Source organism: Sorex fumeus, unplaced genomic scaffold (assembly GCF_029834395.1).
Source record: "Sorex fumeus unplaced genomic scaffold, SorFum_2.1 ptg000127l, whole genome shotgun sequence".
In the NCBI taxonomy this organism is placed as follows: Eukaryota; Metazoa; Chordata; class Mammalia; order Eulipotyphla; family Soricidae; genus Sorex; species Sorex fumeus.
The window spans coordinates 244,630-268,352 of record NW_026606184.1 but is presented as its reverse complement, the minus strand read 5'-3'; the positions used below and the strand labels follow the sequence as shown (position 1 = coordinate 268,352).

Genomic DNA, 23,723 nt, shown 5'->3' with positions numbered 1-23,723 from the left:
CCATCAGCACCGTGATCCTCCCAGAAGCGTGTCTGGCTTTCTTTGAAGCGCGCGGTCTGGGAAGCAGGCGTGTGACTGTGATAAGGAATCCTGTCATCTCAAGTCCCGGGGACATCACAGACACGGTCACCGGTCACCCACCGTATGGCCGGCCCCGCCTTTGCTCTTAGTCAAATCTTCCCCAGAATAAACACGGGCATGAAATACAGAGAGAAGTATCTGAAAGGTCAATGTGGTTTGCTGCCTGTGGTGAAACAATTAGAGAGCAAAAAAGAGATGGCTACATTGTTACTAAATTCTTACCAACCTACATTGTTACAAAATTACTGAATGGTTACTTTTTTTCCATTTATTCCTACGTAACACCTACATTTTTGTGAATGAGGACATTATTGGAACATTTCATGTGAATGTAACAATAGTAGTCTGTTCAATGGATTCAAGAGAGTAAATAATTTCCAGTACAGAAACACTTTCATGTGTATGTGTTAAATTAGAAATTGTTGGGGCCAAGCTTGTCTTGCATGAGGTCCCCACTCAGGCTCCATCCCCACATCCCATATGGTTCCCTGAGCCTCACCAGGAGTAATTCCTAAATTCAGAGCCAGAAATAACCCCTGAACATTGTGGGTGTGAGCCCCCAAAGCAAAAATGCTTATTAAAAATAAAGTCATATACACAGATTTGCAGCTGTCTTGAATGATGAGCTAAAGTAAAATGTAGCAAATTGCACCTAGTATACAGCAAATAAGATGTCATTAAAAAAAGTTCTGATAAGATGTCGCGCGGCCACGAATGCGGCCGCGCGATTCTGGGATCTGGATTTTATACTTGGACAAACTTGCAGGCTATCGAATGTAGCCTGCCCACAGGGCAGAGTCTGGCAAACTCCCCGTGGCGTACCAAATATGCCAAATACCAGTAACAATGATGGGTCTCATTCTCCTAAATAGCCTTGAATATAATCTCAGGGCTAGGATGAAAGAGACGTTACTGGGGCCTGCCCGAGGCAATCGATGAATAGCAGGATGATGAAATGAAATGAAATGAAATACAGCAAATGTTTGGGGAAGAAAGCAACCATTTATTTTTTTATTTTTTTACAGTTTTTAAATTAATTAATTTCGAATACCCCTCCCTCCACCAGTGCCCATTTCCCACCACCACGGATCCCAGTATCCCTCCCACCCCCGATCCCCCCCATCCCACCCTGCCTCTGTGGCAGGGCATTCCCCTCTGTTCTCTCTCTCCTTTTGGGTGTTGTGGTTTGCAAAAGAGTTAAGTCTGATTTTCAGGGAGAAACGTTGGATAATTTACTTTCCATTGATCACTTTGTATATAAGCAGATGTCACACGGCCGCATAAGAGGCCACATGGTTTAGAAAAAATGTCCTGGTACCCGCATGCCAGAGCTATGCTTGTAGAAGCTCATGGTCACCAGGATTCCATCTGGAGAAGGCAGGTTGCAGCACCTACCCCATCTGGGACCTCCCGGTGATATCGGCTCTGTTTGGGACCTGGAGCTTTATCCAGGAGCTGTGGGGCCCTCCAGCCGGTTTTCTTCTTTGTTGCTGTATACTGTAAGATGGCGGAAAGCAACCATTTTTTAAAATAAAATATTTATTTTATTTTATTTTTTTTATTAGTGAAACACCATGAGGTACAGTTATAGACTTATTACTTTTTGTGCTTGGGTTTCAGTTATACAGTGATTAAGTACCCATCCCTCCACCAGTGACCACCCTCCACCACCATGGGTCCCAGCATCCCTCCCACCCCCCATCCCCCCATCCCACCCTCCCCCTTGTTCTCTCTCTCTCTTCTTTTGGGTACTGTGTTTTGCAAGAGAGGCATTGAGTGGCAATCATGTTTGGTCTATAGACTACTTTTAGCATGCTTCTCCCACCTTGGGAGGATCCTCACAACACCCTTCATTTGGTGCTCTCTTCTCTATCTGAGCTTCCTTTTCACCTAGCACGTGTGACTGGCCTTCAAGTCATGGAACAAAATTCCTGGTACAAATCTCAGCCATTCCTGGGTGTTAGTCTCACCTTTTGTTGCTTTATGTTCCCCAGATGAATGCAATCTTTCTGTGTCTATCCCGCTCGGAAAGCAACCATTTTTAAAAGAAAATTAAATCTGTGTGTTTGAAAATGGGATGGGCCTTTCCTGGATTCCAAGCGCTTAATTAAAATACAGAGTTAACAAAGTGTGGGGACTGGAGAGAGGAGTGTTGTTGGAGGGAGCACGTAGCCCACCTGAGTTCAATCCTCCGCATCCCAAACGGGTACCCTGGGTCCCTCCAGGCATAATTCCTGAGTGCAAAACCAGGAACAAGCCCTGAGGATCTCCAGCTGTGACTCCCCCTCAAAAGAAAAAGAGAGGGAATATGGTGCCACCAGCTGCCAACCTGTACCTGTGGGGTGAGTGCATCAGCAGACTGATGGCGCCCTCAGACTTCCAGACACCCCAAAATTGCTGCTGTGCCTTTGGCTAGACCCCAACAGCTCGGGGCCAAGTTTACCAAGAAATCAAACGTCCAGAAGTTAGGTACATGGGAGACACACCCACAAACCATCTCCAACTTAGCTATATAAGCTCCTTTATTGGCCTTATTTCAAGAGATCCATAAATCTCAAAAGAGATCAAAAGATGCATTTAGGGCCTGTATCTCAGAGGTAAGTGGGAACCCTTGACTGAGGCTCCAGGACCGCTTGGACCAGGACTGGACCTCCTCCCACCAGGTTTCCAGTTTTCTGGCAGCTTGGCAGTCACACCCACAAACTGGCCCTGGCACCATGTAATCTCATCAACGGCCAAGACCCAGAGACCATAAACTAAAGCTTCTGGAAAAGAGTGCTGCAGAGTGCCCTGACCCCGCACCAGGGCATCTTGGAGGGGGGCGGGTTGAGTCTCCCTCCCCACCCTAAACAGAACCCTGGCAGCCAAAAACCTCCAGAACCCAACAGCCGCCATGTGCATGGCCACTTTCCACACTAACCCAAGAGGGGATAAACCTCAATAGAGAGCCAACCAGCAGGAAAACTCAGGTATGCAGGAACCCATGACTGAGATCTCCAAGCCTGCTTGGATCAGGACTGGGCCTCCTCTGCCCAGGTCCCCAGTTTTCTGGCAGCTTGGCAGTCACACCCACAAACTGCCCCCTGCGCCATATAATCTCATCAATGTCCAAGACTCAGAGACTATAAACTAAAGCACCCGGAAGAGAACGACACAGAATTTCCTGGACATTATGTTCTATCCATAACAGGCAATACAAAACAAATCATCTAGCATCGTCTTTATAGAGGGTTTGAGAGGTTGTAAGACTGATGTCAAAATATTGAATGTAACCAAAGAGAGAGAGAGAGAGAGAATGAGGGAAATTGTCTGCCTCACAAGCAGGGAAAGGGTTGGAACAGGGATTGTAAGGTAAGGTAAAGGCTCCCCTGTTGATCATCGATTTGCTCGAGCGGGCCCAGTAACGTCTCCATTGGAGACTTTGTTGTTACTGTGTCTGGCATATCGAATACTCTCGGTAGCTTGCCGGGCTCTCCGAGAGGGGCGGAGGAATCGAACTCGGGTCGGCCATGTTGGCTGCGTGCAAGGCAGACGCCCTACCCGCTGTGCTACCGCTCCAGCCCTGGAACAGGGATAGGGAGGGGAAAATACTGGGGATTTTCGTGGTGAAATGTGTGCACTGCTGGAGGGATGGGTGTTTGATGATTGTATAACTGAAGCACAAATGGGAAAGCGTTGTAACTGCATCTCATAGTGAATCAAAAAAGGGGGGAATAATATAATAAAATAAAATTGGGGACTGGAGAGAAAGCACAGCGGGGAGGGCATTTGCCTTGCACGCGGCCGACCCGGGTTCGATTCCCAGCAACCCGTATGGTCCCCTGAACACCGCCAGGAGTAACTCCTGAGAGCAGAGCCAGGAGTAACCCCTGTGCATCGCCAGGTGTGACCCAAAAAGCAAATAAATAAATAAATAAATAAAATTAACATTGAGAATAGAATAAAAAAATAATGTGGAGTTCATGGACATTTCAATCAGATTGATCAATGGCTGAATAAATAGAAGTACTCCTACATTATAAAAAAAAAGAGTTAATGTGATGAGCACTGCGGAGAAACGGGAAACGCAGATGGAGACCTGGAGCCTGGCAGGGCTGATATGGTGAGAAAAGGTCCAGGAACCCTTGGAAACAGAGGCTCCCGTCCACTTCCCGCTCTGCAGTCACAGGGAACAACAAGGGTGTGGGGTGTCAGGGGAGGTCGTGGGTCGGTTGAGGCTTTGCACAGAGGGTCCTGGTTTCAAGGACCCCCAGTCTTCAGAGAGATGCCCCCAAGAACAAGCTGAGTGCCCCAAGGACACGGGCACCCTTCCCCTCCCCCCTGTCAGAATCAAGTGAATCGCATGCAGCAATATTTGCCCTGACAGGAGGGGTCAGTGCTGAACAGGTGCCAGGGCTGTGCCAGTAGGCAGGGACCCTCCCGCGCGCCTTTTGATGGCATCTGGTGGCCGAGCTCATCCCTTGTTCATCCGGGATCTTCAAAGGACATCAGAGGGCTTGGCCAGGAGGCAGGGCTTGGGGGGCTGCACTCATAAAGGTGACCGGGCCCGCGCTGTCCCAGGACTCTCAGCTCGGCCGTGCGGGAGGAAGGACGCACCTCTGCGTGGTGACCAGGAACTAGACCGGACGCGACTGCAGGGGACAGAGATGGCAGCTCAGGTGTGTGAGGGTCAGAGCAGAAGCTGTCCCTTGGGGTGTGGGACTGGGGGGCCCTATTCCAGAGGGTCCCTGGGAGTTGCTGGCTGAGCTGTGGGGTGCGGGGGCCACTGACACGTGTCCTGTCCCCTCAGAGGCCCATGTCCCTGCACTGCTGCCTGCTGTTCCTCGCTGTGGCCACCTTGGCCAGGGGTGCAGGTGAGTCTGGGTGGCCCCCAGGAGTGGGTGGACAGGGCAGGGAGGAATCACAGTGCCAGGAGGGAGAGGGACACAGAGGTGACCCAGGTCCGGGTGACCCTGTTGTCCAGAGCGGACTGTGGTTAAGGGGGTGAGGATCTGCTCAGAGAGAGCAGCTAGGGTGGGTGTCCAGACGTCCCCACCTGCACCAGTGGGGGCCCGGGACACCTCTATGCCCCCTACATAGGGCCCCGGGGCTGGAGTCCTCAGCTGGGCGGTAGCGGGCGGTGTCAGGCGGGGTTAGGGACATTCAGGGAGAAGGGGGACCTGGTCAGCTTCCAGGTCAGGGAGGGGGTCTGGGCAGGCAGGCGGGGGGCAGGTGGGGCCCATGGACAGGGAATGTCCCTTTCAGGAGCAGCCCTGACTTCAAACATGACCGAGGCCAGGCACGGGCGTTTTCCACGGAGCTGCAAGGAAATTCTGAAAAAAAATCCCCGAGCCAAAGGTGACTGACCCTCCGCCCTGCGGCAGCCACAGTGGACACGGCTGACCCGGGAGCCCGCAGTGGACATGGAGGACCCAGCACCCAGCAGCTCAGAAATCCGGGAGGTTCTGAGGGGATCCCCTCAGAACCCAGCAGCTCAGAAATCCGGGAGGCTTTGGGGATCCCCTGCAGCAGACTGGTCCCTGTCCATGGGGACGTTGTGTCCAGTGTCGGGGAACCTGGGGACATGAGGACGCTGAAGGAGGGAAACTGAGGGGTCAGGGAAGCTGGACAAAGCTGGACAGGAGGGCTGTCTTGAGTGTCTGTTCTGCACTGTCTCAACAGAGAGATGGGGGCCAGGACACACGTCCCCTCAAGGGATGCCCAACTGTGCTGGACCTCCGGGGCTCCCTATTTTGGGTTGGTGACCAGGACTCCGTGCTGCTGTCCCCTACAGATGGCCTGTACATACTCCACACTGAGAATGGGCTCATCTACCAGACCTTCTGTGACATGAAAACAAATGGTGGCGGCTGGACTCTGGTGGCCAGTGTGCATGAGAACCACCTGGCTGGGAGGTGCACGACAGGGGACCGCTGGTCCAGCCAGCTGGGCAACTGGAGAGACTACCCCAAGGGGGAAGACAGCTGGGCCAACTACATTACCTTTGGGTCTCCAGAGGCAGCCACCAACGACGACTACAAGGTGGGCCCTGGCTGGGCCAGCACTGGGAGCATCGGGCTGGCTCAGCTTTAGCAGATGGGCTGGGCACGGGCAGAGGCACGTGGACAGAGAGACCTCTGTGTCCTGAGTGACCACTCCTTCCGTGACTCAGGGACCTGGGGCGAGCGGGGTCCTGGTCTGCTAATGGGGGTGTGTGCTGTGTCAGGGTCTCCTGCTGGTGCTCTGGGCTCCATGAGGCTGTGTGGGGTGTGGCATGGGCCTCTGACCACCGCTCTGTGGGGTTTGCAGAACCCCGGCTACTACGACATCCAGGCGGGGGACCTGGCCATCTGGCATGTCCCCAACAAGACCCCACTGAGGTCCTGGAGGAGCAGGTCTCTACTGAGGTACTACACCTATTCGGGCTTCTTAAAGAGATTCGGAGACAATCTGTTTGGCCTCTACCAGGTATGTGGGTGCGACTGGAGGCATTTGTGGGTTTAGGGGGGTGAGCGCTAATTGGGGTAAGGAATGACTCATCTCTGTCCCTGGTCACTAGGGTTTGCCTCGGGAGTGTCTAGGGTATCTGTCTCCAATCATCTCTGTCTCTCTCTGTGTCTCTCTGTCTCTATCTCTGCTGCTCCCCTAAGACCTGAGCCAGGCAGGGAAGTCTCTCCAAAGACAGCCAGAAAGGGGAGACCGGGACAGGGACTGGTGTGGGGACACTTAGCCCCTCGTGCATGTGGCCGACGGCTCTGACTCACCCTGGTGGCTCCTGCAGAGATACCCCGTCCAGTATGGCATCGGAAAGTGCTGGACCGACAACGGCCCCGCCATTCCTGTGAACTATGACCATGGGAGTCGCCAGAAAACCGCCTCCTACTATTCCCCGAAAGGTCAACGTGAGTGTTTGCTGTTGATGCTGAGGATAAAGCCTAGATGTTCTGTGGTTCGTGGAACCGAGCAGAGCAGCCTTGACAAACGCGCCCCTGACCCTCACTGGGATGAGAAATCTCTGCGAGCAGATGGACTCACTCCCCTTGACAGGCTGTCAAATGAGGAATAACCCCACTGGTGCTATCTACGCGGGTTAGGAAGTGCGGGTTGCTCCGAGCCTAGAAACTTAATGTAGACTTTCCATCTTAGGGAATGGACAGCAGCTCTCAGTCCTATTACAAGGAAAGATCTTTCAGGACAATAATCTATGGAGTCTCGAATGGGAAAAGAGATTTCAGGGCGTGTTGGGGGCTCCCAGTGAGCGGGTGGGCATGGCAGGGCTGGGCCACGGGCTGGTGCTGCCACGTGGCTGCTCCCATCTCCCTGCTCGGTCAAGGGGCTCCTTGGCTCCCTGCACTGATGCGAGACCTTTCTCTGCTCTTTCTTCCCAGGAGAATTTGATGCTGGATTTATCCAATTCCGGGTGTTTAATAATGAGAGAGCAGCCAATGCGCTGTGTGCGGGGATGAGAGTTACCGGATGCAACACAGAACACGTGAGTCTGTATGATCTGCAATGGTACACGTGTACATGTGTGCTTGTCTGTGTATATTGTGTATATGTAAATACTGTGAATGTGTATTCATGAATGCATGCTCATGTGTTTTATACCTGTGTGTGTGTGTTTGTGTGTGTGTGTGTTCGTGTGTGTGTTCTCACAGCCACTTCCTCCCTTGCTCCGTGATCTCCCTCAGTTCCCCAGTGCCCATCACACACCTTCATGCAGTGACTCCTCCAGGAACAGAGAAGCTCTATGGTGACCATCCGGGACCTCAGTTAGGAACAAATGTGTCAGCACGTCACTGAATCTACAGGCACTAGTGTTCCCTGTCTGAGCACAAACAGATGGTTCACCTTCTTAGACACGAGCTCAATCACAGAGCTGTTGGCTCTGGTCAGGGCACAGCCTGATGTCCCGAGGGGAGGACTGAGATGCATCAGAGAGCAACAGGGCCGTGGAGCAAGAGGACTTGGAGCCAGGGAACCACACGCTCCACCCAGGGTCTGAGTGGAGGTGGTTTGTGGAGGTGCCCGAGCTCTGCTAGATTTGGGGTATCACTGTGGGCTGCAGGGCTTGGTTGAAACAACCTCTAAGCATGTCTAGAAGACCAGTGGTCACAGCCGGATCAGGGCCACCTTGGTGACGAAGCAGGGGCCTGTGTGCCTTGCTCGGGGAATACTGTGATAGACCAGGATGCCTTAGGAGTCAGAGAACGTTGGTGGCAGGTAAGGGATAGGGCCCTACACCAGGGCCTGCGAACTGCTAAATCAGCACTTCTGGGCACTGTGTGACATGGGGCACTGGTGGTGACCAAGACTAAAATGACTGGGTGTGTTTGGGACTCAGCCGCTGTCCTGTGTCAGTGACAGAAGCCGACACAATTAAGGGCAGGGTCCCTCACTGTGCTCAGGTAACTGTGAGCCTTCGTGGGGGGGAGGGCACTGGGCCTGGCCCAAAATGGGTGCAGACATGTAGGGGGAGGCCGAGAGCAGCTGAGGTTGAGGGGGGCTGAGCCCTGGGGAGGAGCATCCAGGCTGGTCCTGACGGGGGCTGCGAGGGGCAGAGGGCTTCAAGGACACAGGAAGTAGCAGCTGCCTCCAGAGTCTTGTGGGGAGAAGGATTCGGGGGTTGGGGCTCCCAGCCCAAAGAGGGGAGCTAGATCGTGGGCTTCCACACTCTGGGGTTGGCTGCGAAACCCTCAGTTCCCTCTCTGCTTCCAGCACTGCATCGGAGGAGGAGGATTCTTCCCAGAGGCCGCCCCCAAGCAATGCGGGGACTTCTCCAGCTTCGACTGGAATGGGTACGCGGCTCACAGAGAATGGAGCAACAGCCGCGCCATCACTGAGGCAGCCGTGCTGCTCTTCTACCGCTGACCGCACTGGGCCAGCCCCCCTCCCCCCTCGTGCCCTGCTGAGCTGCATCCGGACCACAGAGAACCAGCTTCTGCTTGTTAACAGATGCACCAGACAATAAACTGCATCCATCCTGGCTCTGGTGTCTTGTGATCTTGTACATTAAGTGAAGTGTAGGGGGTTTTAATTTTAATTCTGGGCCGGAGAGATGATACAAAGGGTAGGACTCTTGCCTTGCAAATGACCGACTTGGGTTTGATCCCTGGTAGCCTGTTAAGGTCTGAGCATTGCCACGAGTGATTCCTGAGTGCAGACAATGTGACTCAAAGGCAACAAAACCAAACCCAACCAAAAGCAGGAGTGTCATGGATTGTGATTATTTGTATGGATTGTGTGTGTGTGTTTGTGTTTGTGTGTTTTTCTGGGATGGAACTCAGACCTCACACATTCTCTGCCATGGACTCCTCTAAGTCACGTTCTATTAAAACCAAAATTTTCTCCCTCCCGTATTCTGTGTCATCTGTCACCTGGTCACTGTGGGATGTTGCTGTGGACACTCCATGGTGCTCACAGTCTAAGGTTTCAGAGTCCCGTCCCCATGGTAACAGGCCCCTCCTCTCCAAGCCCTGTCCCACCATCCAGGGAACCTGCAGAACCCTCCTGTGCTCCTAGGAGCTGGGAGACTTGCGGGTCTTTGTGACTGAGAATTCTGCGTTCAACAGGACCTGGAATGGAGATCCCTTGCCCGTATTCCCCTGTCTCCAGCAATTCAGCAGCCCAGCCCATAAGACACCCCTGGCTGGCTCCAGATAATCTCGTCATCAGCCACCATCCAGATCGCATGTCCTTCTCTCCTGGAAGTAACATGGCACATGCCATAACCATGCCGCCGGAACACTTGCCAGGCTGTTTCACCAGGGTGCCCCAGAAGGACCCAGCCCCAGCAGCCCAAAACCTCCAGAACTCATGCACTGCCATGTTCACGGTCACTTTCCACATGCTCGAACTGAGATTCACTCCCCAGTGAACCTTTTCCTGGACCACGCGACTGCAAATGCGGCCACATGATACTTCCTGGGACACAGCCAACCCATACTCCAAGTGTACAGCAACACATTTGATGGGATTCAAAGTAGGAGGCAACCAACTTTAGAGGGAAAACTATTATTTCAGTTCTGCTTTGGGGCAGGGATTTGGGTTCGGAAAGGAAGCACCCGAAAGATGGTGGTGGGTGATGGACACTCATCAAAACCTCCATTACAAACTACAACACCCTAAAGAAAAGTGAGCAAAAGGGAATGCCCTGCACAGAGGAGGGGGGGGATGGAGTGTGGGGGTGGGAGTCTACTAGGATCATTGGTGGTGATGGGCACTGGTGGAGGGATGGATACTTGATCGTTGTATAACTGAAACCCAAGCACGAAAGTGTGTAAGTCTACAACTGTACCTATGGTATTTCACTAATCATGGTCACAGTCCTCCTGTTGTTCATCAATTTGCTCGAGTGCGCCCAGTAACATCTCCATCGTGAGACTTGTTACTGTGCTTGGCATATTGAATACATCACGGGTAGCTTGCCAGGCTTTGCCGTATGGGCGAGATACTCTCGGTAGCTTGCCAGGCTCTCTGAGAGGGGCGGAGGAATTGAACCCGGCTTGGCTGGGCTGGCTACGCACAAGGCAAATGCCCTACCACTATGCTATCCCTCCAGCCCTGTTTCACTAATTAAAAAAAAAAAAGAAATACGGTAGTGGGAAGGTGTAATGGTGATGGGATTGATGTTTGAATATTAAATGTAATGAAATATTGTGAATGACTTTATAAAATAAAAAATTTTTTTTAAAAAAAGAAGCCGGGAGCCATGACCCACGCGTGAGAATCCTGTTCCACTGATGGCACTGCTCAAATCCCTCCTCAGTCACAGGACTAAGCGCAGAGGCTGCTGCGTTGTCAGCCCCAGACCTGTCTCCCTCCCCCCCAGCACTCTCCTGGGGGGAGAATACTTCTGAAATAACATATTTGCTTTTTTTTGCGGGGGGGGGTCATACCCGGCAATGCACAGGGGTCATTCCTGGCTCTGCACTCAGGAAATTACTCCTGGCAGTGCTCAGGGGACCATATGGGATGCTGGGAATCGAACTCAGGTCGGCCGCGTGCAAGGCAAACGCCCTACCTGCTGTGCTATTGCTCCAGCCCCTGAAATAACATATTTGACTTAAAAAAAATCAGATCAAAAGCAAAGAAGTGGGCCGTTGGCAGCTACCAACTGCGCCATCCGCACCCCAGGAAGACGGGCTGAAACTGAGAGTCAGGATTCCCTGGGGGTCCCCAGCCTCTGCCCTCGGACCTGCCTCTCACCCCAGCCTCCACCATCAGCAACGTGGTCCACCCCGGAGGTGCGTCCAGCCTCCTTTGAATCACGCGATCTGGGGAGCAGGCGGGTGTTCATGATAAGGAATCCTGTCATCTCAAGGTCCAAGGGACATCACAGACACGGTCACCCACTGTATGGCCCGACCCGCCTTTGCTCTCAGTCAACCTTCCCCAGAATAAACACGGCCATAAAATAGAGAGAGAAGTATCTGAAACGTCAGTGTGGTTTGCTGTTGTTGTGAAACAATTAGAGGGTTGGAAAGTGATTGCTAAATTGTTACTAATTTCTTACCAACTTACGTTGTTACTAAATTGCTTAACGTTACTTTGTTTCTCTTTTTATATACCCCCCCAAAAAGTTTCGTAAATGAGAGGAGATTCTTGGAACATTTCATGTAAATGTAACAATAGTAGTATGTTTAATGGGTACTATTGAATATAAAGTACAGAAGCACTTTCTTGGTATCTGTTAAACTAAGAATTGTTGGGGCGAAGCTTGTCTTGCATGAAGTCCACTCAGGTTTGATCCCCTGCATCCCATATGGTTCCCTGAGCCTCACCAGGAGTAATTCCTAAATTCGGAGCCAGGAATAACCCCTGAACATTATGGGTGTGAGTCCCCGAAGCAAAAATGCTTAGTAAAAATAAAGTAATATACATATGATCGGACCATTACTTGCAGTTGTCTTGAATGATCAAGAATCACGGACGCTGTCTCGTTTGCCAAAGTGTCAAAAATCAGATGGGCTGGCCACGTAATGAGATTTAAAGACGAGCGCTGGACTAGAGCTGTTACCGACTGGATTCCACGGGATGTCAAAAGACCGCGTGGCCGCCCACCTACCAGATGGTCAGACTTCTTCGTCAAGATCATGAACGATCAGTTTGAGGCCCTTCATGTTCCCGGAGCGAACAGATGCCATTGGGCTACACTAGCACGCGACAGGGACAAATGGAGACGTTACTGGCGCCCGCTCGAGCAAATCGACGACTAACGAGAAGTTAAGTGATTAAGTGATTAAGTCTTGAATGATGAGCTAAAGTAAAATTTAGCCAATTGCACCTAGTATACAGCAAATGTTTGAGGAAGAAAGCAACCATTTTTTAAAAAAATTTTTATTAGTGAGACATCATGAGATACAGTTGTAGACTTACAAATTTTTGTGCTTGGGTTTCAATTACACAATGATCAAATACCCATCCCTCCACCAGTGCCCATTTCCCACCACCACGGATCCCAGTATCCCTCCCACCCCCCATCCCTCCATCCCACCCTGCCTCTGTGGTAGGGCATTCCCCCTTGTTCTCTCTCTCTTCTTTTGGGTACTGTGTTTCGCAAGAGAGGCATTGAGTGGCAATCATGTTTGGTCTATAGTCTACTTTCAGCATGCATCTCCCATCCTGGGAGGATCCTCCCAACACCCTTTATTTGGTGCTCCCTTCTCTATCTGAGCTGCCTTTTCCCCTAGCATGTGTGGTTGGCCTCCAAGCCATGGAGTAAAATTCCTGGTACTAATCTCGGCCATTCTTGGGTGTTAGTCTCCTATTTTAGAAACCAACCATTTTTAAGAGAATAATGTTTGTGTGTTTGAAAATGGGATGGGCCATTTCTGGATTCCAAGCGCTTAATTAAAATACAGAAGTTAAGAATGTGTGGGGACTGGAGAGAGGAGTGTTGTTGGAGGGAGCACGTAGCCCACCTGAGTTCAATTCTCGGCATCCCAAACGGGTACCCTGGGCCCCCCAGGCATAATTCCTGAGTGCAGAACCAGGAACAAGCCCTGAATATCTCCAGGTGTGACCCCCCTCAAAAGAAAAGAGAGGGGATATGGTGCCACCAGCTGCCAACCTGTACCTGTGGGGTGAGTGCATCAGCAGACTGATGGTGCCCTCAGACTTCCAGACGCCCCAAAATTGCTGCTGTGCCTTTGGCTAGACCCCAACAATCCGGGGTGAAGTTTTTTTAAAAATTTTTATTAGTGAAACACTATGAGGTACAGTTGTAGACTTACAAACTTTTGTGCTTGGGTTTCAGTTGTACAATGATCGAGTACCCATCCCTTCACCAGTGCCCATTCTCCACCACCAATGATCCCAGTATCCTTCCTCTCCCAACCCCCATCCCACCCTGCCTCTGTGGCAGGGCATTCGCCGGGGCCAAGTTTACCAAGAAATTAAACAGCCAAAGTTAGGTATGTGGGAGAAACACCCACAAACCACCTCCAACTCAGCTAGATAAGCTCACTTATTGGCCTTATTTAAGAGACCCATAAATCTCAAAAGAGATCAAAAGACACATTTAGGGCCTGTAGCAGGGAGGTAGGCAGGAACCCGTGACTGAGAGCTCCAGGCCGGCTTGGATCAGGACTGGGCACTCCTCTGCCCAGGTCCCCAGTTTTCTGGCAGCTTGGCAGTCACACCCACAAACTGCCCCCTGTGCCATATAATCTCATCAATGGCCAAGACCCAGAGACTATAAACTAAAGCTCCCGGAAGAGAACGACACAGAATCTCCTGGACATTATATTCTACCCATAACAAGCAATACAAAACAAATCATCAATACAAAACAAATCGCCTTTTCAGTAGGTTTGAGCGGTGGTGAGACTAGTGTCGAAATATTGAATGTTACTAAAGTAGAGAGAGTATGGGGGAAATTGTCTGCCACACAGGCAGGGGAAGGGTTAAAATGGGGGTCGGGGTGGGGGGAATACTGGGGATTTTGGTGGTGAAAAATGTGCACTGGTAAAGGGATGGGTGTTTGATGATTGTATGACCGGAGCACAAACATGAAGGCGTTGTAACTGCATCTCATGGTGAATCAAAAAAAGGGGAGAAATAACAATATAATAAAATAAAATTAACATTGAGAATAGAATTTTAAAAAAAAGTAATGTAGAGTTCATGGCCATTTCAATCAGATTAATCAATGGCTGATTAAATAGCAGTATTCCTACATTATAAAAAAAATGAGTTAACATGGTGAGTACCGCAGAGAAATGGGCAAACACAGATGGAGACCTGGAGGCTGCCAGGGCTGATACGGTGGGAAAAGGTCCAGAGACCGTTGGGAACAGAGGCTGCCGCCCGCTGCCCGCTCTGAGGTCACAGAGAACGACAGGACATGGGGGCCGCAGGGGAGATCGTGGGTGGGAGGGGGCTTGCACACAGGGTCCTGGTTTCAGGGATCCCCAGATAGCAGATGAATGCCCCAAGAATAAGCTGAGTGCCCCTGGGACATGGGCACCCTCACATCCTCACCCCTGCAGGAATTAAGAGAGTCGCACGCAGCAATATTTACCCTGACAGGAGGGGTCAGCACTGAGCAGGTGTCAGGGGTGGTGCCGGCAGGCAGGAACCTATCTGCACACCCTTTGATGGCATCTGGTGACCGAGCTTGTCCCTCGCGGCCGCCAGGGACTTCAAAGGACATCAGAGGAGCTGGGGCTTGGGCGGGAGGCAAGGCTCGGGGGGCTGCACCCATAAAGGCGGCCAGTCCCGCGCTGTCTCAGGACTCTGCGCTTGGCTGTGCGGGAGGAAGGACGCGCCTCTGCATAGTGACCAGGAGCTCAGACCGGACACGCCTGCGGGGGACAGAGATGGCAGCTCAGGTGTGTGAGGGTCAAAGCAGGAGCTGCCCCTTGGGGTGTGGGGCTGGGGACCCGATTCCAGAGGGTTCCTGGGGGCTGCTGGCTCAGCTATGGGGCGCGGTGGCCACTGACCCGTGTCCTGTCCCCTCAGAGGCCCATGTCCCTGCACTTCTGCCTGCTGTTCCTCTCTGTGGCCACCTTTGCTGGGGGCGCTGGTGAGTCTGGGTGGACCTTGTGAGTTCAGGAAAGGCGGATGTATGGTCAAGAATGGGCAGTGACGAGATTAGTACCAGGGGTTTTGCTCCATGGCTTGGAGGCCAGCCACACATTCTAGGAGGAAAGGGAGCTCAGATAGAGAAGGGAGCACCAAATAAAGGGTGTTGGGAGGATCCTCCCAGGATGGGAGAAGCATGCTGAAAGTAGATTATAGACCAAACATGATTGCCACTCAATGCCTCGCTTGCAAACCACATGACCCAAAGGGAGAGAGAACAAAAGGGAATGCCCTGCCACAGAGTCAGAGTCGGATGGGGGATGGGGGTTGGGAGGGATACTGGGACCCGTGGTGGTGGGAAATGGGCACTGGTGGAGGGAAGGGTATTTGATCTTTGTATAATTGAAACCCAAGCACAAAAATTTGTAAGTCTATTACTGTGCCTCATTTTTCACTAATAAAAATAAAAAAAATAAAGTGAAGTTCTCAAGAAAAAAAAAAGAATGGACAGTGAGGTCAGGCATTGGGGTTCTACCCACTTGTACACAAGGGCACAGAGGATTCAGAATGGGGGTGTCCTGTCGAACACAGCTGCTCTGGAATCAGCTCAGGACAGCAGGTTGTGGTCAGGGGGGCGCTGGACACCCCTTTTTGCCTCCTCAAGGGCACCTCAGGTCGGGGAGTTAATGAACAGGGGGGTGGACCCAGGGCTACTGTTCAGATGGGATCAGGGAGACGAGTGAGCTGGGCAGGTGGGAGGGGACGGGTTGGGGTCCCCCGAAGACAGAGAATGTCCCATTTCAGGAGGATCAACCCCGACTCTTCAGATGACCCAGACCAGCAAACACTGCATCTCCTCCCTCCCGTCCCTGCCACGGAGCTGCAAGGAAATTCAGAAAAAATGTCCCGAAGCCGAGGGTGAGCTGACCCTCAGCCATGCGGCAGCCACAGGGCACACAGCTGACCCAGGCGCCCAGCCACAGTGGACACAGAGGATCCGAACCCATCAGCTTAGAACCTGGAGATTCTGAGGGCACGAGGCTCTGGGGGTTCCCCATGTGGCAGAATTTCACATGGATCTTTGTCCTGTGACACTTGGAGTGCTGGGGGGGGGGGACACTGAGGGACATTGGACTGTCCTTGCGGACACTTCCAGTGAAGGGTTTCTTGGGCTGTCTTCTCTGCACGGTCCATGTTCTGGACCTCCTCCCTCCCTATTCTGGGACCAGACACCAGAACTCTGCACTGTCCCCGCAGATGGCCTGTACCTTCTCCGCACCAAGCAGGGGCTCGTCTACCAGACCTTCTGTGACATGACCATGGATGGAGGCGGCTGGACGCTGGTGGCCAGCGTGCATGAGAACCACATGGCTGGGAAGTGCACCGCGGGGGACCGCTGGTCCAGCCAGCAGGGCAGTCGGGCAGACTACCCCAAGGGTGACAACAACTGGGCCAACTACAACACCTTTGGGTCTGCAGAGGCAGCCACCAGCGACGACTATAAGGTGGGCCCCGGCCGGGCCAGCACTGGGAGCATCGGGCTGGCCCAGCTTTAGCAGATGGGCTGGGCATGGGCAGAGGCATGTGGACAGAGAGTGACCGCTCCTTCTGTGACTCAGGGATTTGGGGTGTGCAGGGTCCTGGTCTGCTGATTGGGGGGGCTATGCTGTGACCAGCTGTCCTGCTGGTGTTCTGCAAGTCTGCACGGGCTGTGGCCATGGGCACCTGACCACTGGCTCTTTGGGTCTTGCAGAACCCTGGCTACTACGACATCCAGGCTCAGGACCTGGGCATCTGGCATGTCCCCAACGACACCCCGCTGTACTCCTGGAGGAACAGCTCCCTGCTGAGGTACTTCACCTTCTCACAGTTCTTCCGGAGACTCGGAGACAACCTGTTTGGCCTCTACCAGGTACGTGGTACTCCTGGCAGGATGCAAGAACCAATAATTGGGGTAGGAATTCTTGAACTCTGGGTCTGGTCACTTGGAGTCACTGGGGTCTGTCCCCCTTGTCTGTCATAATTTCTTTTTTTGTTTTGTTTCTTTGGGTCACACCCAGCAATGCTCAGGGGTTCCTCCTAGCTCTGCACTCAGGAATTACTCCTGGCGGTGCTTGGGGGACCATATGGGATGCCGGGGATCGAACCTGGGTCGGTCGCATGCAAGGCAAATGCCCTACTAGCTGTGCTATCGCTCCGGCTCTGTCTGTTATAATTTCTATCTCCTGCTCCCCTAAGGACTATGCCAGGCAGGGAAGTGTCTCAGGAGACAGCGGGGATGGCGAGACCGGGACAGGGGCTGGTGTGGGGAGACTCAGCCACCGTGCATGTGGCCGACGGCTCTGACTCACCCTGGTGGCCCCTGCAGAAATACCCCGTCCAGTACAACATCGGCAGATGCTGGAACGACAACGGCCCCGCCGTTCTTGTGGAGTATGACTATGGAGATCCCCAGAAAACCGCCTCCTTCTACTCGCCCAACGGTCGACGTGAGTGTTTGCTGTTTGTGCTGAGGATAAAGCCTCCTTGTCCGGTGGTTCGTGGAACCGAGCAGAGCAGCCTCGGCAAACGCGCCCCTGACCCTCACCGTGATGAGAAATCTCTGCGAGCAGATGGACTCACCCCCTGTGACAGGCTGTCACACCGGGAATAGCCCCACTGGAACTATCTACGCGGGTTGGGAAGTGCGGGTTGCTCCCAGCTTGGAAATTTAATGTGGACTTTCCATCTTCAGGAATGGGCAGCAGCTCTCATTCTATTTCAGGACAATAGTCTACAAAGTCTTTAATGGGAAAAGAGATTTCAGGGCATGTTGGGGGCTCCCAGGGAGTGGGTGGGGGTGGCAGGGCTGGGCCACGGGCTGGTGCTACCGCGTGGCTGCTCCCGTTCCCCTGCTCGGTCAAGGGGCTCCTTGGCTCCCTGCACTGACGCGAGACCCTTCTCTGCTCTTCCTTCCCAGGGGAATTTGATGCTGGATTTATCCAATTCCGGGTGTTTAATAATGAGAGAGCAGCCAACGCCCTGTGTGCAGGGATAAGAGTTACCGGCTGCAACACGGAACACGTGAGTCTGGGTGATCAGCATATGCACACATGTGCATGTATATCTGTGATATGTAATATGTATGTAAATAATGTGAATGCGTGTGCATGAATGCATGCCTGTTTTATGTCTGTGAGTGTGTGTGTGTTGTGTGAGTGTGTGAGTATGTCTATGTGTATGTGTATGTCTGTGTGTGTGAGTGTGTGAGTGTGTTTATGTGTGTGTGTGTTCTCACAGCCACTTCCTCTCTGGCTCTGGGATCTCCCTCAGTTCCCCAGTGCCCATCACACCCTTATGCAGTGATACCTCCAGGAACAGGAAAACTCCATGACGGTCATCCAGTACCTCAAGGACAAATTTGTCAGTTTGTCACTGAATCCACAAGCACTAGTGTCCCCTGTCTGAGCACAAACAGATGGTTCACCCGCATAGACACGGGCTCAATCACGGAGCTGCCGACTCTGGCCAGGGCACACCCTGATGTCCACATGGGTGGACTGTGTTGGCATTGAGATGCATCAGAGACCAACAGAGCCCAGGGAGAAGAGGGCTTGGAGTCTGGGAACCGCGCGCTCTGCTAGATTTGGGGTATCGCTGCGGGCTGCAGGGCTTCGTTGAAACAACCTTTGAGCAATCCACGGGGCATGTCCAGAGGCCAGTGGGCACAGCCGGATCGGGGTCGCCTTGGTGACGAATCAGGGGCCTGTGTGCCATGCTGTGGGGAATATCGTGATAGATCAGGTCACGTGAGGGGTCAGGGAATGTTGGTGTCAGGTACAGGATGGGACCCCACATCGGGGGCGGGGAGGCGGCTACTAACTGCCGAATCAGCACTTCTGAGCACTGTGTGACACAGGGCACTGGTGGTGACCAAGACTAAAGGACCACATGGTTTTGGGACTCGGCTTCTGTCCTGTGTCAGTGACAGGAGGCCCTGGGCAGGTGAGGGTAGGGTCCCTCACTGTGCTCAGGTAGTTGTGAGCCTTCGTGGGGGACAGGCACTGGTCAGGGTCCGAGCTGGGTGCAGACATGCGGGGGGAGGCTGAGAGCAGCTGAGTCAGAACCCAAACAGGAGGTTGAGGGGGGCTGAGCCCTGGGGAGGAGCCTCCAGGCTGGTCCTGACGGGGGCTGCGAGGGGCAGAGGGCTTCAAGGATGCAGGAAGCAGCAGCTGCTTTCAGAGTCTTTGGGGGAGAAGGATTTGGGGGTTGGGGGTCCCAGCCCAGAGAGGGGAGCTAGATCTGGGGCTGTCATACTCTGTGGGTTGGCCATGAAGCCCTCAGTTCCCTCTCTGCTTCCAGCACTGCATCGGAGGAGGGGGCTTCTTCCCAGAGGCCAACCCCAGGCAGTGCGGAGACTTCTCCAGCTTCGACTGGAATGGGCACGGGACTCACAGAGACTGGAGCAACAGCCTCGCCATCACTGAGGCAGCTGTGCTACTCTTCTACCGCTGACCGTGCCCGGCCGGGCCCTGTGTCTGCCCTGAGGCGCATTCCTGCCACAGAGAACCGCCAACATCAGGCATAAGCCCGAGAGAATAAATTGCATCCGTTTACAGTTCTGGCTGCTTGAGTTACTTTGACAAATGAGCCCAGGCAGGGGTAGGGGTGGGGTGCGCACCGACATCACACTCAGTGGTTTGATCGTTTTTGAGTTTGGGAGCACATCTCTGGGACCCCTCCTCAGACCTCAGGTCAGAGTTGGGAGGAGGAAAGACTCTGGTCCTTCCTGCCTTCACTGGAAACTCGAGTATTCTGGGCAGATTGCATCATCGGGTTTGTTTCTTTCTACACGGCCAGCTGCCTCAGTTCATACTGGACAACCCTGGCGGGCAGCCTCAGATGCCAGGTGCAAAGCCACAGCCTCAGGAGACCCCCCCTAGTCTGCTTTAAGGGGTGCCTGCAAGCCCAGACTCTCTCCTGTGCCCCCAACAACATGCTGTAGGTGACCCCCACATGCTCTCCTTGACCTGTGGCTCTTCCCAACCAAACCCCAGGCTTAGAGGAACTATTCCTGTGTCAGATTTGGATTTGCTCTTAGAAGCCCAGTGTCTGGGGCCAGAGCAGTGGTACACCAGGAAGGGCGTTTGCCTTGCACATGGTCAGGCCGGGTTTAGTCCCCACCATCCCATAGGGTCCCACAAGCCCCACCAGGAGTAACTCTGAGTGCAGATGCGGGAGTCGCCCCTGGCATCGCCAGGTGTGACCCCAAAAGTCAAAACAAATTAGTAAATGCACAATGTTCTATGGGACAAGATGGATAAGAGGTCCTGGCTTCCACATGGGAAGGGGGGGCGGTACCGGCTCGTCCTTCACGCCCTACCGAGGTCACAAGTTGCCCCCCACCCCCCATGAGCAGCTCTCTGGCACGGCCATGGCTCCAGAGGCAAAGAAACCAATCTCGTAATTATCTGGCTCTTGGCAGAAATCCCTCCAGACTTAATTAGTAAAATATCAGAACTCCAAAATCGCGCGACATCATTTAGTTCTCATAACCAGCTATAGAAAACAAATTACTTCACAATGCCTTTTCAGCAGTTCTGATTGTTGAGCGGAAACTCTCAACAAGAATGGTGCCTCTTTTGTCGAAATAATGAATGCAATCAAAGTAGAGAGAGAGTTAAGTAGCAATCATCTGCCTCACAGGCATTGGGCAGGGTGGGAGGGGGGTATATTGGGGTTCTTGGAGATGAAAAATGAGTACTGGTGAAGGGAAAGGTGGTTGATCATTGTATGACCGAGACTTAAACCTGAAAGCTTTGTAACTTTTCCCACAGTGATTCAATAAATAAACATAACGATCACGATCATGATCATCCTGTTGTTCATCGATTGCCTCGAGCAGGCCCCCAGTAACGTCTCCTTCGTCCTAGCCCTGAGATTTTAAAAAGTGCCATATTCAAGGCTCTTTCAGGGTTAGGAGAATGAGACCCATCATTGCTACTGGTATTTGGCATATTGGATACGCCACAGGGAGTTTGCCAGACTCTGCAGTGTGGGCAGGTTACATTCCGTAGCCTGCCAGGTAACAAAAAATAAATAAATAAATAAATAAAAGAGGTCCTGGCTTCCAGAAACCCACCCTTCCCACCCTTCCCTCTCCCCACGGCCAGCGTCTCAGGGAGGGTCCATTTGGGAGTCCGGGGGAAGCTTCCTTCATTGTGGACACATTTACCAGAAAAGCCACTGGTCATCGCTGTCCAGAGCCCGCCCCATGGACTCCCTGAGTCAAGGAAACAGCTTTCCACCCCGCTGGGTAAGTGGCTGGGCCTTCTGCCCTCCAGCCTGTTGGGTGTTGGGGTCACCTTCGTGCAGCTGCCTCAGACAAAGCCCCCCACCCCAGGCTTCTCTGAGTAGCTTAGAAGCAGGTGAGGCACAGCGGCTGGCCACTGTGGTATGGGTCCAGCCCCAGGCCAGTGTTCCAGCTAAGGCAACTGTGGGATGACTTTGAGGGCCAGACTCGAACAAATTATTGAGCACAGGAGGACAGTCCCTCTACTGCTAAGTTACCGGGACAAAGCCCATGGGACTGGGAGGGGTAAAATTTTGGTTTTAATATAACACGGACTGGGAGGGCTCCATGGCAGAGAATGGGAGAGGTCTGAGACCCACCTATGACACCACACACACACACACACACACACACATACAGACTCACACAAACTTACACAGACTCACTCACACACATACACATGATACGATATATTTCTGAGGAAAGAAAAATATACTCCATAGTTCTTGGGAAAAAACTGGGACTCTGGTTTTTTGGGGTTTTTTTTTTTTGCCTTTTGGGTCACACCCGGCGATGCACAGGGGTCACTCCTGGCTCTGCACTCAGGAATTAACCCTGGCGGTGCTCAGGGGACCCTATGGGATGCTGGGAATAGAACCTGGGTCAGCCACGTGCAAGGCAAATGCCCTACCTGCTGTGCTATCGCTCCAGACCCATCCTTCCTTTCTTTCCCTCTCTTCCTTCTCTTTCCTTTCTTCCATCTTTCCTTCCTTCTTCCCTTCCCTCTTTTTTCTTTCCTTCTTTTTTCTTTCTTTAATTCCTTCCTCCCTCCCTTCTTTCTTTAATTTCTTCCTTCCTCCTTCCTCCTTCCTCCTTTCTTTCTTTCTTTCTTTCTTTCTTTCTTTCTTTCTTTCTTTCTTTCTTTCTTTTTCATTCCTTCCTACTTTCTTCCTTCCTTCCTCCCTCCCTCCCTCCCTCCCTCCGTCCCTCCCTCCCTCTCTTTCTTTCTTTCTTTCTTCTTTCCTTTCTCTCTCTCTCTCTCTCTTTCTTTCTCCCTTGCTCAGGGATCACTGCTGGTGGGCTCAGGGGACAGTTTGTAGATCTGCTCTGCTGGGGACTGATCCCAGCCCGGTCATGTGACAGACATGCACTCTCCCTGCTGTACCCGTCCAGCCCTGGGCTCCTGGGGCAACTAAAGATGTCAAACAAAGATAAAATATGTTACAAAAATGTAGATAAAAAAGTAGACAAAGTCAGTGGGATGACTGGAAGGGAAACAGAACTTGATTTCTGATAAGTCAGGTTGGAAGACACGGGTTTTCTTTTAAATTAAGGGGAAGTGGAATAATTTTACAAATGAGTCAACAAAACTGAATGCAGACAGTAAGCAAAAGAAGGTGATTTGTTTAAGGGGTGAGGGTTATGGGAAAGAAATCTTACGAAAGGCACTTTTTAAAAAAATTTTTATTATTATTATTATTTGCTTTTTGGGTCATGCCTGGCAATGCATAGGGGTTACTCCTGGCTCATGCATCAGAAATTACTCCTGGCGGTGCTCAGGGGACCATATGGGATGCTGGGAATCGAACCCAGGTCAGTCGTGTGCAAGGCAAATGCCCTACCCATTGTGCTATCGCTCCAGCCCCTCTTTTCTTTCTTTCTTTCTTTCTTTCTTTCTTTCTTTCTTTCTTTCTTTCTCTTTTTGGGTCACACCCAGTGATACTCAGGGGTTCCTCCTGACTCTGCACTCAGAAATTACTCCGAGTGGTGCTCAGGGGACCCTCTAGGATGCTGGGGATCGAACCCAGGTTGGCCACGTGCAAGACCAATGCCCTCCCTACCTGCTGTGCTATAACTCTAACCCCATGCGCTTTTTCTTGTTTGATTTGTTTGCTTTGAGTCCACACCTGGCGATACTCAGGGTCTACACCTACCTGTGCACTCAGGAACTACTCCTGGGGGTGCTCAGGGAACCCTATGGGGTGCCAGAGATTAAACCTGGAGCAGCCGTGGGCAAGACAAACACTCGATCACCCGGGCCCCAAGCCTGTATTTTCTAACTCTTGTGGGTAGGTTGGCGAAAGGAAGAGCAAGAACAAATTCTTGGACTGAAAGGGCCACGTGGGTGACCTCGCAAAATGCCAGCAACGGTCACTTTGTTCGGTTTCATGTTCCCAGGACAGGAAGGTTTAAAAGCTCCTGCGCTGGCCACACACTGACGCGAACCCAGCGGCGAGTAGTAAGAGGCAGTTTTCTGGCGATCTCCTAGTCATGGGAACAGCGGGGCTGTTGTCATTCCAGCACTTGCCAATGCTGTACTGGACGGGGTATTTCTGCAGGAGTCACCAGGGTGAGTCAGAGCCGT

The 23,723-nt window shown here is 52.4% G+C and overlaps 2 protein-coding genes across 2 annotated transcripts; both read left to right on the top strand.

The window, feature by feature from the left end:
- Nucleotides 1-4,727: 4,727 nt before the first annotated feature.
- On the top strand, nucleotides 4,728-8,931 carry LOC130045092 (intelectin-1a-like). The gene is made up of 8 exons (XM_056137817.1): nucleotides 4,728-4,739; nucleotides 4,871-4,934; nucleotides 5,326-5,418; nucleotides 5,855-6,102; nucleotides 6,370-6,528; nucleotides 6,842-6,962; nucleotides 7,449-7,552; nucleotides 8,779-8,931. Exons 1-8 carry the CDS (start codon nucleotides 4,728-4,730, stop codon nucleotides 8,929-8,931), a joined length of 954 nt encoding a protein of 317 aa, XP_055993792.1.
- Nucleotides 8,932-14,407: 5,476 nt separating this feature from the next.
- On the top strand, nucleotides 14,408-19,581 carry LOC130045091 (intelectin-1a-like). Its single transcript, XM_056137816.1, has 8 exons — nucleotides 14,408-14,428; nucleotides 15,025-15,088; nucleotides 15,892-16,005; nucleotides 16,345-16,592; nucleotides 16,841-16,999; nucleotides 17,456-17,576; nucleotides 18,047-18,150; nucleotides 19,429-19,581. The coding sequence occupies exons 1-8, from the start codon at nucleotides 14,408-14,410 to the stop codon at nucleotides 19,579-19,581; spliced, it is 984 nt and encodes a 327-aa protein (XP_055993791.1).
- Nucleotides 19,582-23,723: the final 4,142 nt, after the last annotated feature.

Excerpts from the sequence above, each read along its gene's own strand:
- LOC130045092 (XM_056137817.1), top strand. Across the intron at positions 5,419-5,854 it reads AAAAAATCCCCGAGCCAAAG|ATGGCCTGTACATACTCCAC; the intron begins GTGACTGACCCT and ends TGTCCCCTACAG. Across the intron at positions 6,963-7,448 it reads CTATTCCCCGAAAGGTCAAC|GAGAATTTGATGCTGGATTT; the intron begins GTGAGTGTTTGC and ends CTTTCTTCCCAG.
- LOC130045091 (XM_056137816.1), top strand. The coding sequence starts at position 14,408 with ATGGGGGCCGCAGGGGAGATC. Across the intron at positions 16,006-16,344 it reads AAAATGTCCCGAAGCCGAGG|ATGGCCTGTACCTTCTCCGC; the intron begins GTGAGCTGACCC and ends CTGTCCCCGCAG. Across the intron at positions 16,593-16,840 it reads CCACCAGCGACGACTATAAG|AACCCTGGCTACTACGACAT; the intron begins GTGGGCCCCGGC and ends TGGGTCTTGCAG.